The following is a 22,207-nucleotide window of genomic DNA, read 5'->3' as shown; positions in this document are numbered from 1 at the left end:
CACTCAGAGAAGGGGTGCTTTGAAGTTTCCTTTCTCCACTCGGGCTCTCATGTCTTATCCAGCATCATTAGCACTTGACCTCTCTCCCCTCACGCCCTTTCATTTCACTTTATCTCCCCCATGCTGTGTGTGTGCGTGCACAGTTATCTTTGTGAGAAAATCAAGCTCATTGGTCCTCATTTGCACTCTTATTTCATGGCTCAATGAGCCTTTCATGTTTGCTAAACCATTATTTGGAGTTTGATACTTGTCGGCACCTTTGTTTTGTTTTGACGCTGCTACCTGGTATCTGTCCTAATGAGCAGGTATCAATTCAGACCTTTTCTGTATGCGTCCAAAAGTAGGTAAATCTTTTCTAATTACTTTTAAAGAGTATGCATCCAAAATCGCATACCACTGATGAAAATACTAGATTCATATTGAAATTTGCTACGCAACCATTAGAAAATAAGTTCATAATAGTATTAATGTGAATATTAATGGAATTCGATAATGCTACATCCGTTTTTCTTTCATTATAACATAGTCAGTTGCGACTATTCACTCCCATTTATGAATTCTCTCATGTAGGATTATTGGACAAGAAAGTGTCCATAGGATGTCTTCTACAGAATATTGCCAGTTAATGTAGGTCACTTCTGGCCTACTTTTTTTTCCAAATACTATATCCTGGCAAATTACTCGGCATACGGTTTTTCAGATATCATATAATAGGGAAATATGCCATTTCAGATCCAGTTGGGTTAAGGGAAACGTACTTGCTGGCAAGGCCAGATTCTTTTTAAACTAGGTTTTTTCACCCATCCTGGCGTCTGGAAAGTCTTTTTGTCTGTCTGTTGGGTCTGAAATCTGTGGTGCCCACTATAATGGGCCGGGCAGCACCAGTCATCCCACAACTTTCTCAGGCTTGTCCCCCCTTAAGGGCTGCCATAGTCAATATTTACAGTTGGGGATGAATCATGAAGACTTCACAATGCATTCCGAACATGCTTAAGTGTGTCGGTTAAAGAGAGCGAGCAAGGAAAGAAAGAGAGGTGTGAAACGCAGCATGAGGCTTGCGCAACTGAATGTGGTGGCGCTCCCATGACAAGACACTGGGAGACAGGACGGGACAAATACCACAGCAAGTTACTGTGGGTGTGGTGGGAAGTCTGCACAACCTGACAACCTTGCCCTCAGTTTCTCTCTCCTAGTTTTCTTTCTCTTCCTCCACTTGTGCATAAATGTGTATATGAAAAAATTGACAAAAAGGGCTTTTAACCATTAAAACAATGCAAAGTTTAACACAATCCTGTTTTAATCTGATTTATCTTGGACCCAAAAAATTGACATATCAATTATATTAAAACAATATATACACCCCATAAAAATGTCCATGCAAAAAATTTTATCAGGCATATATAAAACAAAGAATTTGATGACAAATAAAGATCATTTTTAAGGATCTCAGTGCAGTTTCAAAACCCTACGTTATTGTCATTTTAGATATGTACTTCCTCACCAACCAACTAGTCTTAACCCATTTGACAGAAATAAGTTACTGATCATTTAAAATATAATAATCATTGTCGTGTTATATATTTAAATTAGCATAAGCAATTGTGCAATGTTATGTTGATTTTTTTTAGATAAATATATATATTTTATAAGAAAATATTTTTCTCTAATAATTAGATATTTTTCTAAATCTATTTTAAAACATTTTAGTAGAAGTTCTACTAAAAAAGAATATACTTTATTGGTTTAAAAAATTAATATTGTTCAAATATATTAATGCATACACAACAGTAACAACAAAATATACATAAAGTTTCTAGATGATGCAATATGTCACCAATATTACAGCTTTACTTTGATATTTTAAAAATTTGTATGGTCGTTTTTACATTTTTACATTTTAAAGGTATGGTTTACTGAAAATTTAAATAAACCTATAATTTACTCACCCTCAACCCTCCTTGGTATGACTTTTTTTCTGTCAGATGAGCCATTTTATCCTGGCCCTTCCATGCTGTATAATGTTAATGGCTTTTGCTTTGAAGCTTCCAAAAGCACATAGGTTCATCGCCAAACTAACCTATAAACCAACAGAGGGTTAACACATGTCTTATCAAGTGGATTGATTTGTTTTTGTAACAGAAGTAGTTTTAGTTTTTAAATTCTAAACTCTAATAACCAACTCCCTAGCGACAGCCGATTGCACGTTATGCACGATATACAATGTATGGCACGTTTCACAGGAACCAATTACCACACAGTTTGATTACTACAGAAGACCAGTGTTGGGGATAGTTAACTTTGAAAGTAATGCATTGAAATATTGAGTCACTCCCCAAAAAAGTAACTAGTTGCGTTACTTAGCTACTTTAAATGCAAAGTAATGCGTTACATTACTTTTGAGTTACTTTTTCATACCTGCCTGAGGCTTGATCTCTTTCAGAACTCGCAGGGTATTTTCATTTTTAACTAGAGTATCCCTGCATTTAATGACACACTGTTTTACCTACACCTTCATTTACCTTTCAAAAAATAACTAATAAAAAAGACGTTATACTTGCCAAACAGATTAATGAAAGTTAAAAGCAGTGTTTTTGCTACTTTTGTATTTTTGTCTTATTTTAGTAAAACCACTCTCCATTGAGATTATCCCCTTTTTTATTTCATGTGTTCAATGACAATACTTCCATCACCGAAATGTAAGGCTCTGCCATCTTGGTTTCTGTCTGTTCCCACGGAAAGCGCATTTTCTCATTAAGTGTGATTCAACATGGGGGGCTCTAGCGAGTAATTTTCGCTAAGTCACAGTCTCCGACAGCTCCTGCAAAATCTCAAATAAATCGACATTTTGAAGGATTATGTTTTCATAATCAATCATATCCTAATTCTAAGTAGCCCAGGGATTCAGTTATACATCAGTGACGAGATGAAAGCAAGTGGAAAACAACATACCTCGAAAGGAAAAAGCAAGGTGAAGCAGGTCCTACGACACTAAGCTCACCTGAAAACACAGAACCGAGTGTGATTCAACATGGTTACACATTTAAATTCAGCAAATAATTTTTTAAAAGCTGTAATCAAAATTAAAGACACTATACCCAACACCATTATACAGCATGAAAGGGCCAGGATAAAACTGAAAACTACTTCGACTGTGTTTGTCTAAAAGAATGTCATGAAGGATGTCAAAAGAGACCCTATCATGATTTTTTTGAACAAAATTCCAATTTCGATTTTTTTTTTTTTTAATCATGATTTTGTCACAGTGTGAATAATTTACAAATAAAATACTAGGAGATAGCACACAACTCTTGAGCTGATATTTTGAGTGGATGCCCCTTGGGCGACGTCTAAGGACAACAAGATGTTCCGCAAATTGTTATCAATTTTAAAGTTCCGTAATAAATGTAGTTAATTAATGGATTGTTATTTATTATTATTAGTTGTTTTTATTATTGTAATTTATTTATTTTTTTATTTCTTTCCAATTTTTTGTTTGTTTAAACTACATGTTAAGTGTTGGTGTTAAGTGTGTCATTTTTATTATATGTGAAGCACCACCATGTCAGAATGAATTGCCTCAAAGGGATTAATAAAGTTTTAAACTTAACTAAATATTTTAAAAGAAAAACAATTAGACCTTTTATCAAAGACCTGTAACATGTCTTTAAATCAGACATAAAATAAAATAAAAATCACCTAATAAAACTGTAACAAATAGTCTTTAGAACAGACCAATGGCAAAACAGGTGTGTGTGTGTGTGTGTGTGTGTGTGAGAGAGAGTGAGTGAGTGAGTGAGTGAGTGAGTGAGTGAGTGAGTGAGTGAGAGCGAGACAGAGCGAACAAACAAGCGCATGCCATCAAGGCTCCGATGTTCTGCTTGACCAAACATTATAAGTAGTTGCATGTGAGTTCACAGAATTGTTTTGCCATGTATAGATCATAGATCTCGTTGTGATGCTGTCTTGAAATAGGTCGTTGACATATCGCATCTTTTGCGTGCACAAGTCTGTTTTTTTTCAATGGAGGCGTGTGGATTGCATGCACATATTGAGAGTGGTACGTGTGCGTATGCCAGGTGCACCCAGCTGAAAACATCTTTTTTCAGAAAAACTGTAAATGTAACTTTTCAGAATGCCACACTGCGAGTCACGTAACAAGAACTGACTAACCAGCTTTATACTTTGTATGGAATATAAGCATTTCGATTACCTCAGAGACAAACACAAGACACCGGAACACCAAGTGCTTTTTAATTCTCTCAATACATAAAACTTGTATCAGAACTGCAGCAATGTTTTGTTAGGTCGTCATCCTCTGAGAAAATGGTTGATTGTCACCAAACAACAACAAAGGAGTGACTGCAAAGCACGATGTAAATGCTGAAGGAAATGACGTATTAACGATTTCCACTCGCTTTTAGACACAATAAATGACTGACTTACAAATTTCCTGCTTCTGCCGAACATCAGCCTTCCTGTATCCAAAGTAACTTAATCCCATACCACAGATGTTGACTTTTTTGGCACCAGGTCCTCCTGTGCTGAACTCATCATCCTCGTATACGCAGACAATTCAGTGTCCTGTTCTCACGCTCTTTTTGACACGCTGCATTATGATTGGTTCAAACAGCATACTGACAGAAAATTGTGCTGTAAGGCGATTTAATCGTGCATGTCCAAACCGCAATTTCGATAAGATTACAATTAACCTCACAGCCCTACTTCAGGTTGATAAATCATGAAGTAATTTTAATTTCTGGGTGAACTATTCCTGAATGCTGCAATCTGTTTTTGCTTTTATTGGCAAACTATTAATTTAACAACACTGTTATTATTAGGATTTAAAAATTGTCCTTAGCTATTAAAATCTTCATATTTTTTACTTATTTTGTCAAATGTTGGATAGTTATTTCAATCACACTTTATTTTGATGGTCCGTTTGTGGAATTTAGGTTACATTGCATCTACATGCCAACTAATTCTCATTAGATTATAAGTAGACTGTTAGATTGGGGTTAGGGTTAGGGTTTGTGTAAGTGACATGTACTTGCAAAGTTTCTTATGGTAAGTTAAATATCCATTGAATGACTAGTATCAACAGACATTAAGCAAACAGTCTAATGATACTCAAATGGAACTTATTGACAATAACAAAAATAACTGGCTTATGTATGCTTGACAGTTTTTTAATATCGGTTCAATAGGTGTTGAAAATCCAGTTTGAGGCCAGTTAAACCAATTAACTAAAACGTATTGTTCAAAAAAACCAATTGAACTTCCCTACTTTTAACACAAGCAGCCACAAACTGGCACTATACAGGACTCAATAGCCTAGTAATAAATAACTCTATATTCATAATCCAAATGTGTCCAATACATCACCCAGCACTAGTTCCAACACTCATTTATTTACATCTAGTTGCGGACAAAGAGCCTCTCCAAATTCCCCAGTGACATCCTCAAGGCTATTTACTGCTGGAAGTATGTAAGAGTCATTGATCTGACCGCCTGAGACGAAAGAATGAGAGGAGAGAGAAAGAAAGGAGCTATGAGCCATTCTTGGTTTCAGGGCTCGTAGTTGGGCTATTATCCCCCTATTTGGGCAGCGCTAAAGAGCCCGGCTCTGAGAGAGAGGGGCAAGTATCAATGGGCTGGGTGGAAAGGCTAGTTTCACAGAGGCCAAGCTAGCACACAAAACCCCCAGTGCCCCCCTGAGCCCTGCAGCGAAAGCCCACACAAAGAGTCTCCTCACGGGCCATTATTCCCCGACTCCTGTGGTTCTCTGTGGAGCTCCAGTCCCAAAAAACTAACCCCCCAACATCGAGCAGAGCTGCCAAGAAACAAACTTTTCTGGGTTCAAGCCGCTCCAAGACCAACAGGGGAGAGTTTTCTCCACACATGTATGTTATTAGGAAGTGAGAAAAGTGTCAGTAGAGTTTGCGTCCTGTCAGGTTCAGCTCTCTGGGCAATGAATGCGCCATTAGCATTGACGGCAGTGCTAATCTGAAACGCCTCGAGGCTGGAGGTTAGCACTGATGAGCTTTCTGCTAATTCCTCAAGTGGCTCTTATTACCTCCAGGAGAACTGAGGTTTGGGTTTTCTTTGCAAATTCCTGTGTATCATGTGTACACCGGTGTTGAGAAACATACACTGTAAAAAGTCAAAACATCTGTACTATTGTATCTTTGTCACTAGTTTGTTCATTTAGATTAAAACTTTAAACTAAAATATTATATTATATTATATTATATTATATTATATTATATTATATTATATTATATTATATTATATTATATTATATTATATTATATTACATTATATTATATTATATTTAGAGCTGTCAAAATTAGTGCGTTAACACTTGCGATTAATTTGAAATATTTAATGCGTAAAAAAGTTAACGCAATTACAGTTACAGTTTTTTATTTTTGTTGCGGCCGGCGTGTGTTTAGGAGAAAAGTTTCAGTATAAAACAATTAATGTCGCATCACCAGGCTATCCAGCATTTCCTCCAGAGTTTCATGCAATTTTTCATTTTTAATCTTAAGAGTTTAACTGCAGTTCAGCTGTTCACTTTCATTCAGCAACATATTGTTCAAACCCTGTGACAATTATTGGATGAAAATATGAAGGTGAGTGCTGTTTTAATGGAGTTTAATATGACATGGCAAGCGGAAAGAAAAACCTCTGCATTTTGTGACTCGGGTGGTCCTTTAAGGTAATCATAAATCGCTGTTTACGTAGTAGACTCTTAATCAGAGTATTATCTTAATTATAAAATCTGAGTATTGGTATCCATGTAAATGTACTCAGTGAAAGTGCCAGATGATGTTGCAAGCTGTCAAAGACAGCCCATTTCTCTGCCTTTAAGTTGATTCCATGCGCCCTTAAATGTTTCATTAAGTTTGACGTGTTTCCCCCCCCTACACGCAACTTTTGTAAAGTGGCTGCTTCACGTTGCTGTGTCAGAATCCTTGCTTGTAAAATACAGCCATACTTTAGAACACTTAGTTTAAGCAAATTTGATGATAGCGATCGTGCATGTTGATGAATATGAAGGGAGTGCTTGCTTTCTTTTACTCATAATAACAATAATAACAAGCCCTGATTATATTATATTATACTTCATAAAACATCAGGTGTATATATTTTTTTTGTTGCTAGTTTGTAAATTTCGATTCAAATTCGTAAACTTATAATACAAAATAATTTGTGTAAATAAATCGCAAAATGTTTATTGGCAGTTATTTCATGTTAAAGGCAATCAAAATAACCTATTCTTTGCCATAAAAGTAAAATTACTGAATTAAAACACAGGAGCCTGCGTAAAAAATGCTAATTTTAGAAGAAAATTTCAGATGGCACTTAGAGGTTTTTGCATCTGAACTCTTTATATATACAGTTTATTATTTTCTACTATTATATTTTTTTCATGTGCATTCAATTTGTATCATCATTTCAGTTTTTTTTTCTGCTTCAGTCACATTTTTACCTTTTTTGTTTAACCTGTTTTGTTATTGTTCAATTATAACAATATTACATTTTCACCTGAAAAAAATAAAAAAAAAGAATTCAATAAACAAAGCAAAGAGTGGTTTAAATGGAACAGCATATGACTTAATGTTAAAATCGAGTTTGAAATGAACATATAAATCACTACATTTAAACATCATTTTCCTCTCTTCCAAAAAAATGTCTGAATGCCAACCCCCGATTTGTTTCCCACAGCCCTATCTCTCCACATTGCTCAAGACGGCAGTGATCTTGTTATTGGCCGCCCGAGCTGTGAACAAATGTGTCAAATGCTGAGGTTTGCTGTGGTGACAGAGCTCCTGTTCCCACGCTCACCTGCCTCTGCTGCTGTTTGAATCATAGCAGCCTGGTCTCATTGGTCAGACGCTTGGTCACATGACCCGCATGCAGCATGAGCCCCGCCCCCCATGTGCAATCCAGGATTTTCCCATGGGAGCGTCGGAAAGGGAGAGAGACAGAAAAAGAGAGAGAGAAAGAGAGAGAGAAAGGGGGAACAGAGACAAAATGAAAATTTTTCCCTCCACTTCCCCTCCCCCAAGCTCACCCATGACTGCTCCCTCTCTCACTCTACCTTTACATTAGTACATTTCAGTTTTTACACAATAAAAGTGTTTATAATACATTTCAGAAAAGAGCTCTCTCTACACTACATGACTGAAAACACACGTCAGAAGCTAAGCATAGTTTTTTAGATTAAAACTTGGGCTTTTATTCACCTTATTCTCTGCGAACGAGAACGCAGTCATTTGAATCTTTTTGGCTCGAGACTTCCAGTCTCATTTACTTCCATTCATTTTTAGACATTTAAAAAACAGCTCGTTTTGCTGCTTGATGTTGCAAACGGATTTTTTTTTTATTATATTATTCTATTTTGTCTGTATATTCAAGCTAACACTTTTGTGTAAAACAAGTAGTTTGACCGTTTTCTGCCGTTTATTAATCCTAGTCATTTCTTCCAGGCGACCAAATCAGAAGTTCTAAAACAATCGCAAAAACGAACACACTTCCGCGTTGAAGAATAAGGTCAGTTAGTAACATTAGTTATTAAACAAAGCAAATAATAGCAGCATTGATTGTAAAGTACTTCACTGTGTTGAGAAAAAGGCAATTCACAATTGGGTTGGCCTCAAATTAGGGCTGCACAATTTATTGTTTCAGCATTGATATCACAATGTGATCATTCGAAATAGTCACAGTATAATTTATCATTTGCATGTGTTGTTTTTAATGCCTGTAATTGTATAATGTATTTTAAAAGCATTCAGGTATAAGAAATTGTACCATAACTAATAACCATAACTAAGTAATTTAATTAAAAAAAAATTCAGTCATTTCATTCAGTTACTGTACTTGAATTCTGTTAGACTCAGGAAATGATAAAACATTTTATTTCAATTGTGTCTTATTCTTGATTGTATTTATAGATCTTTATGCATGAAAATACACACAACACATGCAAATGCAGAAATAGCACAGACAACAACGTAAATATGTCGGGAGACTAGGAATGCTCATTTCGGTTAATTTTGCTAACCGACAACCGCCGCTCATTAATCGGTTATTAACGGTTAACTGGTCAGATTACTATTAATTTTATAATAAACAAATTGACGTGACTATTTTGTGTCCGACAAATTAAATATTGCATTTTAAAATACTGATTTATTTTTATATGTCAGCATATTAATAACAGAACACAACAACAGAGCATTTTCACGCACCTGCAGTGTTTAGCACAGAAGAACAGAATAAACTAAATAAAATAAATAGGACTGCCCTTAATTATTTTCACTTAAATAATTAATTTATATTACAAAACGAAAATACTGACTGATTCTTTTTAATTACCGGCACAGGCTGTTTTTTCCAATCAAATGTTTTTTTTCTTCCGTCAAATAAAAATAGCTGACTTCCTCAAATCGCTCGCTCCACGGAAAATATGCATTTATTTAATGCCCCACTGTTATTATTATAATCACAAAACCTTTTTACATTTTTAATAGAAATCATTATTTTAAAGATTATGTCCTGATGTATGGTTTCCTTTCTCTCCCTCGCGGTTCAAGTGCGCGCTGCACGATGAAAAGACAACAACAACGCGCACATATGTTGAAATTTTGTAAACAGTTATGTTGTTTAAATATGATATTGCTTTAATGTGCATACATGCTTTATAAGCTGTAAAATAAAAGGTAAAGCCTATTTGTTGCGTTTATGACGCAGATTCAGGTCAACATCAGCGCTGATTAGCATCAACACGTCTGTTTCAAACAGCAATATTCTTCTTCCATTTTGCTTCTTTGGCAAATGTGTCTATAGGCACGGGTTATACGTTATCGTCCCGCAAAGTTAAGTATGTCTTGCAGTTAAACAAGTGGCAGACCACAGCTAACGTGCTTTTTTTCATTCCAAAAACAAGAGGCGCACCTCTCTGCTTTTATGTTGACAAGGAAAAAAGAAGAGAAGAAGCGCGGTCCTCTTATGAAACGATTAAATCAGCTGGGTATCGATTGTGCAAAAGTGTTGCTGTCTATGTTGTTACAATTGTAATATTTATTAATATTGTCACATTTAGGATTTGTACATTCATCCAGCTCTGGATAACTTAAAACAGCGATTAGACCTTCAGAGCGGTAATGCATCCTGAAGTAAAGCGAAATGGCTATAAACTCCAACAAGATAGAGTGATTACAGAGATATACAGAGTCATACTTTATCTTTAAATAAAGTATAACTATAGAAACTGTGTTCATCTTAACTGAAAGCTTCTGTGTGTTTGCTTGGCTCACGCATCGCGCACCTGTCAGTCAGTCAGTCAGTCAGTCAGTCAGTCAGTCAGTCAGCACGATTGGATTAAACAGACAGCGCATAGCACTATACGGTTACAGAAAAGTTTGCGCTGTTATAATCCACTTACCTTTTAATACGTTTTGGTGCGATTATAATCCGCTATTAAAAACATCAACAACAATAACTGAATGTTTTAAATGGATAATGTAGCCGTGGCGGGATGCATTTTGTTCCCCACCATGGAAGAATGAATGTAGCGGAAACCAAGCTCTTTAAAAGTTCTCTGTAGTTGTCTTGACAACACAAACTGCTGCTCTGGGATGAGCCGCGTGCAAAAGATGCCCCTCTTAACGCAAAGGCGCATTCAATCTGCCCCTTATGCAGCCAAACTAAAAATATATAAAATAATAATTTTAATCGTTTAACTGATAGCATTAATCGGTCACAAACGCACCCTTTCGGTTAACGGTTAATCTATTATTTTGAGCAGATTTTATGGAGATGCAAATAGTAAACATTAATTTGTCAATCTCTGACTATACACGTGCATGAAAGTACTCAAAACACATGCAAATACAGAAATACACTGCAAATAGCACAGACCACAAAAAAAGTGTGTGCGCCTAAAACTTTATAAATTGTTAGATTTTATATAGATGCACTTCAACTGCAGAATCATACCCATTAATCTAACATTATAAATTATTTTCAAACAAAGATATTAAGTCATATGGTGAAATTGAATTTATAGCGCAATATAAATTGCAAAATTAAAAAAAATCTCGCAAATGGGCTCTATGCACAGTTAGAGTTTTAAAGCCAACGATAAATTTCCGGTGAAAGCTTCATGACGTGACTATTTTCAATTTCACAAGGTTGTTTTCACAGCATTGATGTTGTAATGTCATTAAAATGCATTAAATATGTAATGTAATGTAATGTAATGTAATGTGTATTTATATAGCGCATTTATTGTGTATGGCCATACACCCAAAGCGCTTCACAATCATGAGGGGGGTCTCTCCACACCACCACCAGTGTGCAGCATCCACTTGGATGATGCGACGGCTGCCACAGGACAACGGCGCCAGTGCGCTCACCACACACCAGCTATTGGTGGAGTGGAGAGACAGTGATAGAGCCAATTCAGTGGACGGGGATGATTGGGAGGCCATGATCGTATGGGTCGATAGAGGGACTTTGGCCAGGACACTGGGGTTACACCCCTACTCTTTCACGAGAAGTGCCATGGGATTTTTAATGACCACAGAGAGTCAGGACCTCGATTTAACGTCTCATCCGAAAGATGGCGCCCACTGACAGTGTAGTGTCCCCTTAACTTTTACTGGGGCATTAGGACTCACTTAGACCTCAGGTTGAGCGCACTCTGCTGGCCTCACTAACACCACTTCCAACAGCAACCTAGTGTTCCCTAGTGGTCTCCCATCCAGGTACTAACCAGGCTCAGCCCTGCTTAGCTTTAGTGAGTAACCGGTCTTGGGCTGCAGGGTGATATGGCTGTGGCTTAAGCATTCATTTAGTTGTTCAATCATAAAACAAAATGAAATGCTGTTGTAACCACTAGTGCCGTCAGTAGCAACAGGTTAACACAGAAGTTCCATTGAAAATACTGGGGTAAAATAAACTTTCATATTTTAAAGACATGGCGGGGGTAAATGGAATTTAATGCAGTGTTTATTGTCCAATCTGAGACCCACTTCATATCGTATATCTAACAGCCAGTGAAGATTGAAATCAGATCTTAAACATGACAATTTTGCAATGAAAAGACAGGTCACCGGAAGTCCTTGGGATACCTGGCTGAAAATGAAGTCTGTGTGCATGTAGCACATTTTAGATTTCTCCAATATTGTGCAGCCGTACAGCAAACTTTGTAAATGTTGCATTCAAAACAGAAGAACAAACTCTCTATACAGATCTATAATAATTTTGTTAAGAAACTAAAATAATTATACTACATATTTTAAATAAATATTATGTGATCTAATAAACAACAAAACAAAAAACAGAATGATAGCGGTTTAATTATTTTATTTTGAAAATTTATGAATCATGTTTTTTGATAATACTTGGAATTAAATTATTAATTTATAAATTAAAGATTAGTTTTTTTCATGAACTAAAAATCGGTTATTTCCAGTTTATTGAGCTTGACTGTAAATATTATAGTAATAGTAATAGCAACGCTGTACTAATAAGGTATAAAACACTTAACAGAGGACTATTGCTACTGTCATATTTCACTGTAATGCAAAAATGCAGTAGGAAAATGATAATAATAAATATATTGCTCATAATCTTGCAACAAACTTGAAGCTTTAAAAAATCTTAGTTAAATAAATTGTAGTTTTTGGTCTTTCTTAATCACGTCAAGCCTGTCCTGTTTAATTTCAGTTCGAGTAATTGGGTTTTTATCTCTTCACCGCGACCTTTATGTTTTGATGTGTCGTTCATTTCCATAACACAAACGGTGCGGGACGAGCCAGACGGTTGAAGACTCCACATTTTCCAAAGCGTGTCCCATGCCGCTGAGATAAAATCAGAGATAAAATCTTGTTTTAACGGTGACAGAAAGTTAAAGGTGTCATTTTGTCTATCTCTCGTCCTCAATTGTTTAAAATCCTGCATGCGATCATCTTTCCGTTGCTTCTCTATGTCAGCACTGGTCCACACTCATTCATTTTTATTCAGGTAATACAGGAGATTTGAAAAAAAGGTCTTGGCCAGTGTTTCTTATTTATTCTATAGTAATTGACATAAGATCTGTAATATTATTAATGCACAAACTTGAACATCAGGATGATAGGATGATAAAATAGGATGATACATGAGGCAGAAATTAGCATTATAATAAAAACTGAATTTTTCTATTGAAAGACAAAGATTCTCTTTTTTTCTTTAACTAAATTTTGATGAGTGATGATTTTTGCCTAATTCATGATGGTCCAATTTTTGATATACCCAAGTGAAATCTGTTAATAATTTCATGATAGTTTATTATTATTGCTTATGTATACATCCACATTTTGAATATTGCATAAAAATGCTTAATGGAAATACCAAGATGTGTGTACATTTTAAAAATTTGCATCAATGTGTACTCAAAAAAGTTTGCTGTTTTTTTTTATGTAAATTGTTTATTTAAAATGTGCTGCAACTACACAATTCTTGGGTTTTGGGGGGACAACTTAATTGTTTTGTTAATCCGCTTAAATTTGTAAAAACTGATCCACTAACTCAGTTCCTTTTGTTGTCCCAACACAAATCGATAGTGTGGAACCCAACATTTTTTTTTAAAGTGTATGCGCATAGAGTAGATGTAACTTTTTATTCACTAAGAATGATGGCATTAATGAGTTATCCAGGGGAAACCGAAATTAGAAATTGGATGGTCTTTATTTGCAAATGTTTTATGTGATATTACAGTTTTGCGCATAGAAATGTCTTTTTTAGTTAGTGTTAATTTCTGCTTAATTTTTGTCCTATTTTAAATTCCTGATCTTTAAATGAGGTTTGTTGATTAAATAATTGTAAACACCTTTGTCATTTGTTATGAACGGTGTAAAGGAACAAATGACAAATACAAAACAAAACAAAAATAACGTTGTCCTTAGATGCTGACTAAAAGTTGAATTTTGGTCACCTGACATTACAACCTAAATTTAACCTAATATTAACCTTTTATTATGATGTGTGCCTGCTGGGTAATAACTAGATGCACTACAGAATGTTATGTTTACACAAATCTACAAATTAGATGTAAATGCATCAGCTTTTTACAGTGTAATGCCCACTACTCTTGAGTACTTTTGAAAGATCTTCTTTTTTACTTATACTTTGAGTAATATTTACAACAGATACTTTTACTCTACTTCCACTACATTTTTAGACAAGCAATGGTACTTGGTGATTTTTCAGCCACATTTTGTTATATAATACGGATGAACAATAAAAATTAAGTTTTTTAACGAGTTTACGAAACAGTCATTTGTCGTTTTTATTCTCCTGCCTTAACTCAAATAAATAGTAATGAGTGCGGAGCATTGTTACACTGAAAAAATATCTGTAAATTAGCATCTTTTCATATTTTGTGATTCATGTTTTTATTTTCCCATTTATTTATGCTTGTAAATTGCGTTCTGCGACCTTGATCTTTCTTTCAACAACTTTTAAGCTTGAAAAGACAAAAAAGTGACATTTTTAGTAGTTTAAAGTGATTTATTTTCTGAGTTGGTGTTGTATATTACGGTACAAAAACTGTGTAATAAGCTGCCAGTACATTTTCTGTTTTTTTTTTAGACTTATAGGCAAGGCAAGGTTTATTTATATAGCACATTTCATACAAAATGGTAATTCAAAGTGCTTTACAAAAACATGAATAAAAGAGACAAGTGCAAGAAAATAAAAACAAAGAATAAAAAATAATTAAATATGTCTATTTATTATTTATTTAACATTTATATTATTTTGAACAACTAACAACTTGTCTAACTAAACTTCCTAACAGTCTAACAACTGTCTTGACTAAAATGTCAATAAAAGTCACTGTTAAACCGTAAAGTTAATTACAAAATCTCTATTCTTACAGTGTACATGTGAAATAATTGAAGTCCCAGAGCCTTATTTAGCTGTAGAGCATAGTGATTAAATTAGATATAGATAGATTATATCGATCTAGATTCTCTATAATATATATATATATATATGACACTTCAGTGGGAATATCATACATGTTCAGTCTGAGACCCCACTGTGACAGAATGTTGTAAACAGAAAGCAGAAGTGTCTGGCAATCACGAACGCGATCATTAGCTTCTGCATGATGTGGCATTGACATGTTTGCCACAGGGTTTGTCTAGTCGCGCCTCTTGCTCTTCCTCCTGTGTTTCTGTGGTTTTGGAGGCAAACACAGATGGAGAAAGAGGCTGGAGTCTGAAGAGTTGGCGGAGCAGGTTTGGACTTGTTCAGCATGGGAAACTCAGGAGCTGAGTAAATAGTTGCCAGAGTATTGTTTTTCTTCAACCACTCCGCCAGCGCAGTGTGTGGGACGAGGAGGAGATCAGACTGAAACTCTGAGACGGCACCTGTGCTCATCACACACACATCATATATGGGAAAAAGAGAAGTCACATTAAATTAAATAAAAAAATGTGGCAATATGGAATTGTGGCAGTATGGGTAAAAGAATGTTTTGTAATCATTTAATGTAATACATACACTCACCGGCCAATTTATTAGGTACACTTTACTAGTACCAGGTTGGACCCACTTTTGCCTTCAGAACTGCCCTAATCCTTCGTGGCATAGGTTCAAGGAGGTACTGGAAATATTTCTCAGAGATTTTGGTCCATATTGACATGATAGCATCATGCAGTTGCTGCAGATTCGTTGGCTGCACATTTATGATGTGAATCTCCCGTTCCACCACATCCCAAAGTAAGGAATGAACATGGTCAGCAACAATATTCAGGTAGGCTGTGGCATTGACATGATGCTCAATTGGTACTAATGGGCCAAAAGTGTGCCAAGAAAATATTCCCTGCACCATTACACCACCACCACCAGCCTGTACCATTGATACAAGACAGGATGGATCCATGCTTTCATGTTGTTAATGCCAAACTCTGACCCTACCATCCGAATGTTGCAGCAGAAATCGAGACTCATTAGACCAGGCAAAGTTTTTCCAATCTTTTATTGTCCAATTTTGGTGAGCCTGTGCAAATTGTAGCCTCTTTTTCCTGTTCTTAGCTTACAGGAGAGGCACCCGGTGAGGTCTTCTGCTGCTGTAGCCCATCTGCCTCAAGGTTGATGCTCTTCTGCGTAGTTACTGTTGCCTTTCTATAAGCTTGAACCAGTGTAGTCATTGTCCTCTGACCTCTGGCATCAACAAGACATATGCGCCCACAGAACTGCCGCTCACTGGATATTTTCTCTTTTTCTGACCATTCTCTGTAAAACCTAAAAGTGGTTGTGCATGAAAATCCTCGTAAATCAGCAGTTTTTGAAATACTTAGACCAGCCCTTCTGGCACCAACAATCAAGCCACATTTAAAGTCACTTAAATCAACTTTGTTCCCCATGATTTGTGCATAGTCTTTTAGTTAGGACTGGCAGATTTATGAAAATTAAATAAAAAGTATTGTTTTGATTTTAGCAGTATTTTATTTAAAGTCATAATATTGCATGTATTATATTATATTATATTATATTATATTATATTATATTATATTATATTATTTTATATTATATTATATTATTTTATATTATATTATATTATCCATTCTTTTTATGCCAAGTTATCCAGCAAATGTCAGCAGATGCTCTTCCAGCTGCAACCCATCTCTGGGAAACATCCATACACACTCATTCATACTCATGCACTACGGACAATTTACCTATAGTGCATGTGTTTGGACTGTGTGGGAAACTAGAGCACTTGGAGGAAACCCACGCGAACGCGGTGGGGAACATGCAGACTTCACACAGAAAGGACAACTGACCCAGCCGAGGCTCAAACCAGTGACCTACTTGCTGTAAGGTGACAGTGCTACCTACTGCGCCGCCCCTATATTATATTATATTATATTATATTATATTATATTATATTATATTATATTATATTATATTATTCTCCCTGGTTTGTCAGTTAAGATAAAAATGTGTAAACTTACAATGTAAACATAATTTATTTATCCTTTAATGCATAGCATATTGATACCAACCCCCCAAAAACTCGTTTTAATTTTGGGGAACTTTAGTTTTATCTTAGTCATAATTTTGCAGTCACACATATTGGCATGGTAGTTTTGGAGCTCATTGGAGCTTGATTGTCACTTACCAAATTTGAGCAGAAGGAAAAAAACTGCTTTATAATGTCTCTTTATATTCACAGTTACATCAACAGAAGTGGATGTGGAGAAACATGAAAAATTGACTGACAGAGTTTTCATTTGACTCCTGTGAGAGGGTTATCAGTCAGATGAGTTGTCGGTGTGGTGTGAAGGCGTCACGTTCAGCAGCTCGGTCTCTCTGCCACTCAATGACGAGGCTTTTAGCGCCTGTGTGTTGTTTGAGAGGGTGGGAATGAGGATGAGACAGAAGCAGCACTGAGGTGTGAAATCAAGAGAGGCCACGCAAACTTCTGACCTCACACCTCGCCCCACTCTGTGTTTGTGTGTGTGCGTATGCATATGTGTGAGACGTTGTGTGTACGTGCGTGCATGAGAGAGTTTGGCGTGGGAATTAACAGATTGTTTGAAATGTGTTTAGTTTGTAACCCGTGATTTACCGCTGTGTGTGTGTGTGCGTGCGTGCATATATACTTGTTATCAGATGTTTGTGACCAATAGGATTTGTGATTGTTCACCCAAAACTGAAACTTTTGTCATATTTACTCACCATTTACTTGTTTCAAACAAGTTTGAATCTCTTTTTTTCTGTTAAACACAAAAGAAGATATTTTGAAAAATGTTGGAAACCTCTAACCACTGACTTTCATAGTATTTGTTTTTCTATGGAAGTCAATGTTTACAGGTTTTCAGCTTTCTTCGAAATATCTTCATAAATAGTCATCTGTTAAACGCAAAAGAAGATATTTTGAAAAATGTTGGAAGCCGGTAACCATTGACTTCTATAGTATTTGTTTTTTTTTCATGGAGGTCAGGGGTTAGAGGTTTTCAGCTTTCTTCAAAATATCTTCGTTATAAAATATTTTGTCTTCTGTGTCTTTAAAAAATTTCTTAAAAGAAATATGAAGCAGAACAACAGCAGTTTTCAGTTTTGATAATAATTAAAGTGTTTCATTTGAGCAGCAACTAATGATGTTATATACATTTTTAAAGATTTGTGTGACTAAAGACTAGTAATGATGCTGCAATTACAGCTTTGAAATACAGGAATATATTACATTTTCAAATATATATTTATATAAGAAAATGGTTATTTTAAGTCGCAATAATATTTCACAATATTCCTACTTTTGCTTTACTATTTATTTAGAAATTACAGCAAGAGGCTTTCGAAAACAACAACAAAAAACTTTTGCTGTTTTTGTTGCTGAACAATATCTTGAACAGTATTGTATCTGTGAATGCTTTAAATAGTTTTTAGGCGAACACAAGTTTTTAATGCATTCAGTGGGTGAAATAAGTATTCAACACATCACCATTTTTCCCAGAAATCATATTTCTAAAGGTGCTGTTGACTTGAAATGCTCTCAGAATTTTGACTACAATCCATTTATGAAATCCATTTGTGAAAATAAAACAAAAAATATTAGTTTACAAATTTAGTTTTGCATATTAAAATAAAATGATGCAGGGAAAAAGTATTGAACACATGAAGAAAGGGAGGTGTAGAAAAGCAGTGAAAGCCCAGACAGCAGCTGAAATCTCTTAGTAGTTCTTCAGCAATCCTCTGCCCTTCGTCATTGTAAATTAATTTTTGCTGCCTCAGTTCAACCTACATTATCAACATAATTAAGATGAAACCAGGGTGGACATTTTAGAAAGATAATGATTCAAAATACAGGACACTCTTAAATACTATGAGAGAAAGTAAATCAAGCTGTAGAATGGCTCAGCCAATCACCTGACTTAAATCCAATACAAAATCAAGCTCAGATTTGATAGACGAGACCCACAGAGACAATAAGATTTTTACACTCTGTTGAAGTCTGTGAAAAAAATCACACCAGAGCAATGCATGTTACTTCATTCTCCATATGAGAGGCGTCTTTAATAAGTCGTTATCACCAAGTTGAATACTTCTTTCTCCCACTGAGTACATTTGTTTATTCTTGTTTCATTACTTTTAATAATCCAAATTGATCACATTGACTTAAGTTCAAGTGTGTAGGAAATGTAAGTTCCTTATGAGGCTGGAATAGCCTATACATATACAGCTATAAAAAAAAACACCTGAAAATCCAGTTTCCTGTACACCACGTATAATAACTAATAAACTGAAAATAAAAATGCAGTTATGAAGAGTGTTTAGGTTTATTTTTCAGACATATTTATGTTCACATTTAGAAAACACTATACAAACGTCAGAAGAGTTAGAAAAAACTGTATTTATTGGAATAACCCTGATTTTCACAAAATATGGAAGAGCAATTCCATGCTAATATCAATCTTGCCATGAAAAAATGAGGTTTTCACCAAAATATAGAAACCATTTCTAAGTTTTTTGTGTAGGCTTGTACTTTACAGTACTTTAGAAATACTCAAAAATGTCTGTCAGTGTTTTCAAAGTATTATATTGATATAACAAAGTCACACAAGTGGCAATTTTACATTGGTCACATCCATAACAGAAAAGTGTCATATCCATAACGACACTTTTTCCTCATAAATACAAAAATAATAAATAAAATCAATCATTTTTGTTCTATAGTGAGCCACCTCTTATCCTTTTGATTATCATTATTTCTTGTGGGTTGTGCAGTTTAATTCTCAAAATTTCTACAAAGTATGTTGTGTACTTCAAACTCGCAAACTTTTTTGGTCATATCCATAACGCATGTTTATTTTCCTCATTTAAAATACAAAACATGTTTACAGATTGATATTTTTCCGATCCTATAACTTTGTGGTCAGTTGTGGAAAATATAAACAGATGTTTTAATATAATGTTAACGTACTTTTTATGTGAATCTATGTTTTGAGATTTTACTGCAAATGTCACATCCATAACACTGGAATTGCTCTGAAATATTTTTCTAGTTTTAAAACAACAGTCATTTCTGAAGAAGTGAACATTAGTATTAGTGTTATTTGAAATTTAAGGAAATGTTATAAAAGCTTTTCAGAATAAAACAAATATATTTTAGTCAAATCCAAACCTAAAAAAGTCAGTAAATCCTGAGAAACTGAGATTTCATGTGGTCTTTTCATTTTTACCATAGTAAAGGGATTTTATAAACTACTGTAGCACTTGATTTAACATCTTATTGCTGAACTGTGTCATAAAATTTAATTACAAATTAATGTGTTTTTTTTTCTCACCTGTTTCCAGGCCTGCAACTGCAATGAGTACTTTAAGCTGAGCAGAGAGGAAATGACACGCATGATGAAAGAGAGAGGTTCACACTCCTTTTCTATTTGTTTCCCACATCAACACAACACACAGATGTACATGCACTTGCAGATTTATTACAGATAAATCAATTTTTAGCATTTAAAGGGATAGTTCAGCCAAAAATGGAAAATTGTCAATATTTACTTATCCTCCATTTAGCAGAAACCCATTTATTTCTACTGATGAACATCAAAGAGGATATTTTGCATAAAGTTTTGAAGCCATTGACTTTCATACTATTTTGTTTTCCTTACTATGGATGTCAGTGGCAGCAGTTTCCAACATTCTTCAAAATATATTCCTCATATGGTAACAGAAAAAAGAAGCTCGTACAGGGTTGGGAGAAGGAACATTTGAGTTAATAATGAGTAACTTTTTAACTGAACGGTCGCAGCACCTGTCAATTTTGGGCTTTTCATACTTTTTTCACTCTAATGACATTCAAACTATAAATTGTTGCTTTATTTCTTTAATTTGATTGTGTAGATTGCAACTACAATACATTCACATTTTTGTTCATATTAACATTTTATAGAATTTACTGAGAGAGAAAAATGTTTGAAAATTATTTTACATTTTTCAATAATTGGATTAGCCAGATTTTCGTGTTGCTCACAGGATTTTCTGAATTATTGAGTGATAAAATCAGATTGCCAAAATACCCTTTTGGTATTGATAAACTTTTATTTTAAACTATTAAAAAACACAACAAAAAAAATCTTTGGAACTAAACCCAATCTGATTCTCAGGTTTTTGTGTGCAAATTAGCACATATACAGTTGAAGTCAAAATTATTCACTCCCGTTCAATTTTTTTTCTTTTTTTAATATTTCCCAAATCATGTTTAACAGAGCTAGGAAATTTTCACCGTATGTCTGAGAAAGTCTTTTTGTTTTATTACGGCTAGAATAAAAGCAGTTTTTAAATTTTTTAAAAGCCATTTTAGAGTCAAAATTATTAGCCTTTTTAAGTTTTTTTTTTTTCGCTAATCTACAGAACAAACAGTTGTTATACAATAACCTGCCCAATAACCCATCCTGCCTACTTCACCTAATTAACCCAGTTAAGCCTTTAAATGTCACTTTAAGCTGTATAGTAATGTCTGAGGAATATCTGGTAAAATATTATTTACTTTCATCATGGCATTGATAAACTAAATCAGTTATTAGAAGAGAGATATTAAAACTATTATGTTTAGAAATGTGTTGAAAAAAATCTTCACTTTGTTAAACCGTAATTAGGGAAAAAAATAAACAGGGAGACTAATAATTCGAGAGGGGCTAATAATTCATTGGGGCTAATAATTCTGTACATGCAAACATGTAACATGTTATTACACAATACACGATTAACATCTTTAAACATACTTTGCAAATTTTTACTTAATGTAAATAATGAACTGGGGAAGTATAATGATAACTAATTTTTAATTTTCTTACATTCTTCTGTAGCGTCTTGCCTTAAAATACAATAGTCAGTGTTTAAAGTGGATAAAAAAATCACCTAGACGTCCTAAAGGGATAAAAATTCACCCCTAAATAAAAATGACATTATTTTTTCTCTCTCTCTCATTTTGTTTTAAACCTTTATGAGTTTTTTTTCTATTTTTACACACACAAAGAAGATATTTATAAAAATGCTGGTTGCTGAGATGCAACAACTTCCGTAATAGAAAAAAAAGAAATACTACGGAAGCCAATGAGTTCCAGCAAACAGCATTTTTATAAATATCCTCGTTTTGTGTTTAACAGAAGAAACTTAAATAGGTTTGGAACAAATG

The 22,207-nt window shown here is 34.6% G+C and overlaps 1 protein-coding gene across 4 annotated transcripts in view; it reads left to right on the top strand.

The window, feature by feature from the left end:
- Positions 1–22,207, top strand: part of exd3 (exonuclease 3'-5' domain containing 3) — a 123,520-nt gene that overhangs the window by 98,752 nt on the left and 2,561 nt on the right. For 3 of the 4 annotated variants that reach the window (XR_015500828.1, XR_015500829.1, XM_087270219.1), the window contains exon 19: positions 20,365–20,431. Coding sequence is in view for 1 of the 4 variants with exons in the window: in XM_087270219.1 (XP_087126345.1) it covers positions 20,365–20,431 (67 nt within the window). In the remaining 3 variants the exon portion in view is untranslated. Of the gene's footprint in view, positions 1–20,364; positions 21,231–22,207 lie in introns of all 4 variants that reach the window. The other variant, XR_015500830.1, reaches the window with a different exon arrangement.

Source organism: Danio rerio, chromosome 10 (genome assembly GCF_052040795.2).
Source record: "Danio rerio strain M-AB ecotype USA chromosome 10, GRCz13ab, whole genome shotgun sequence".
Lineage (NCBI taxonomy): Eukaryota > Metazoa > Chordata > Actinopteri > Cypriniformes > Danionidae > Danio > Danio rerio.
Note: the sequence above shows the minus strand (reverse complement) of the source record. Positions and strands in the feature narration are given on the sequence as shown.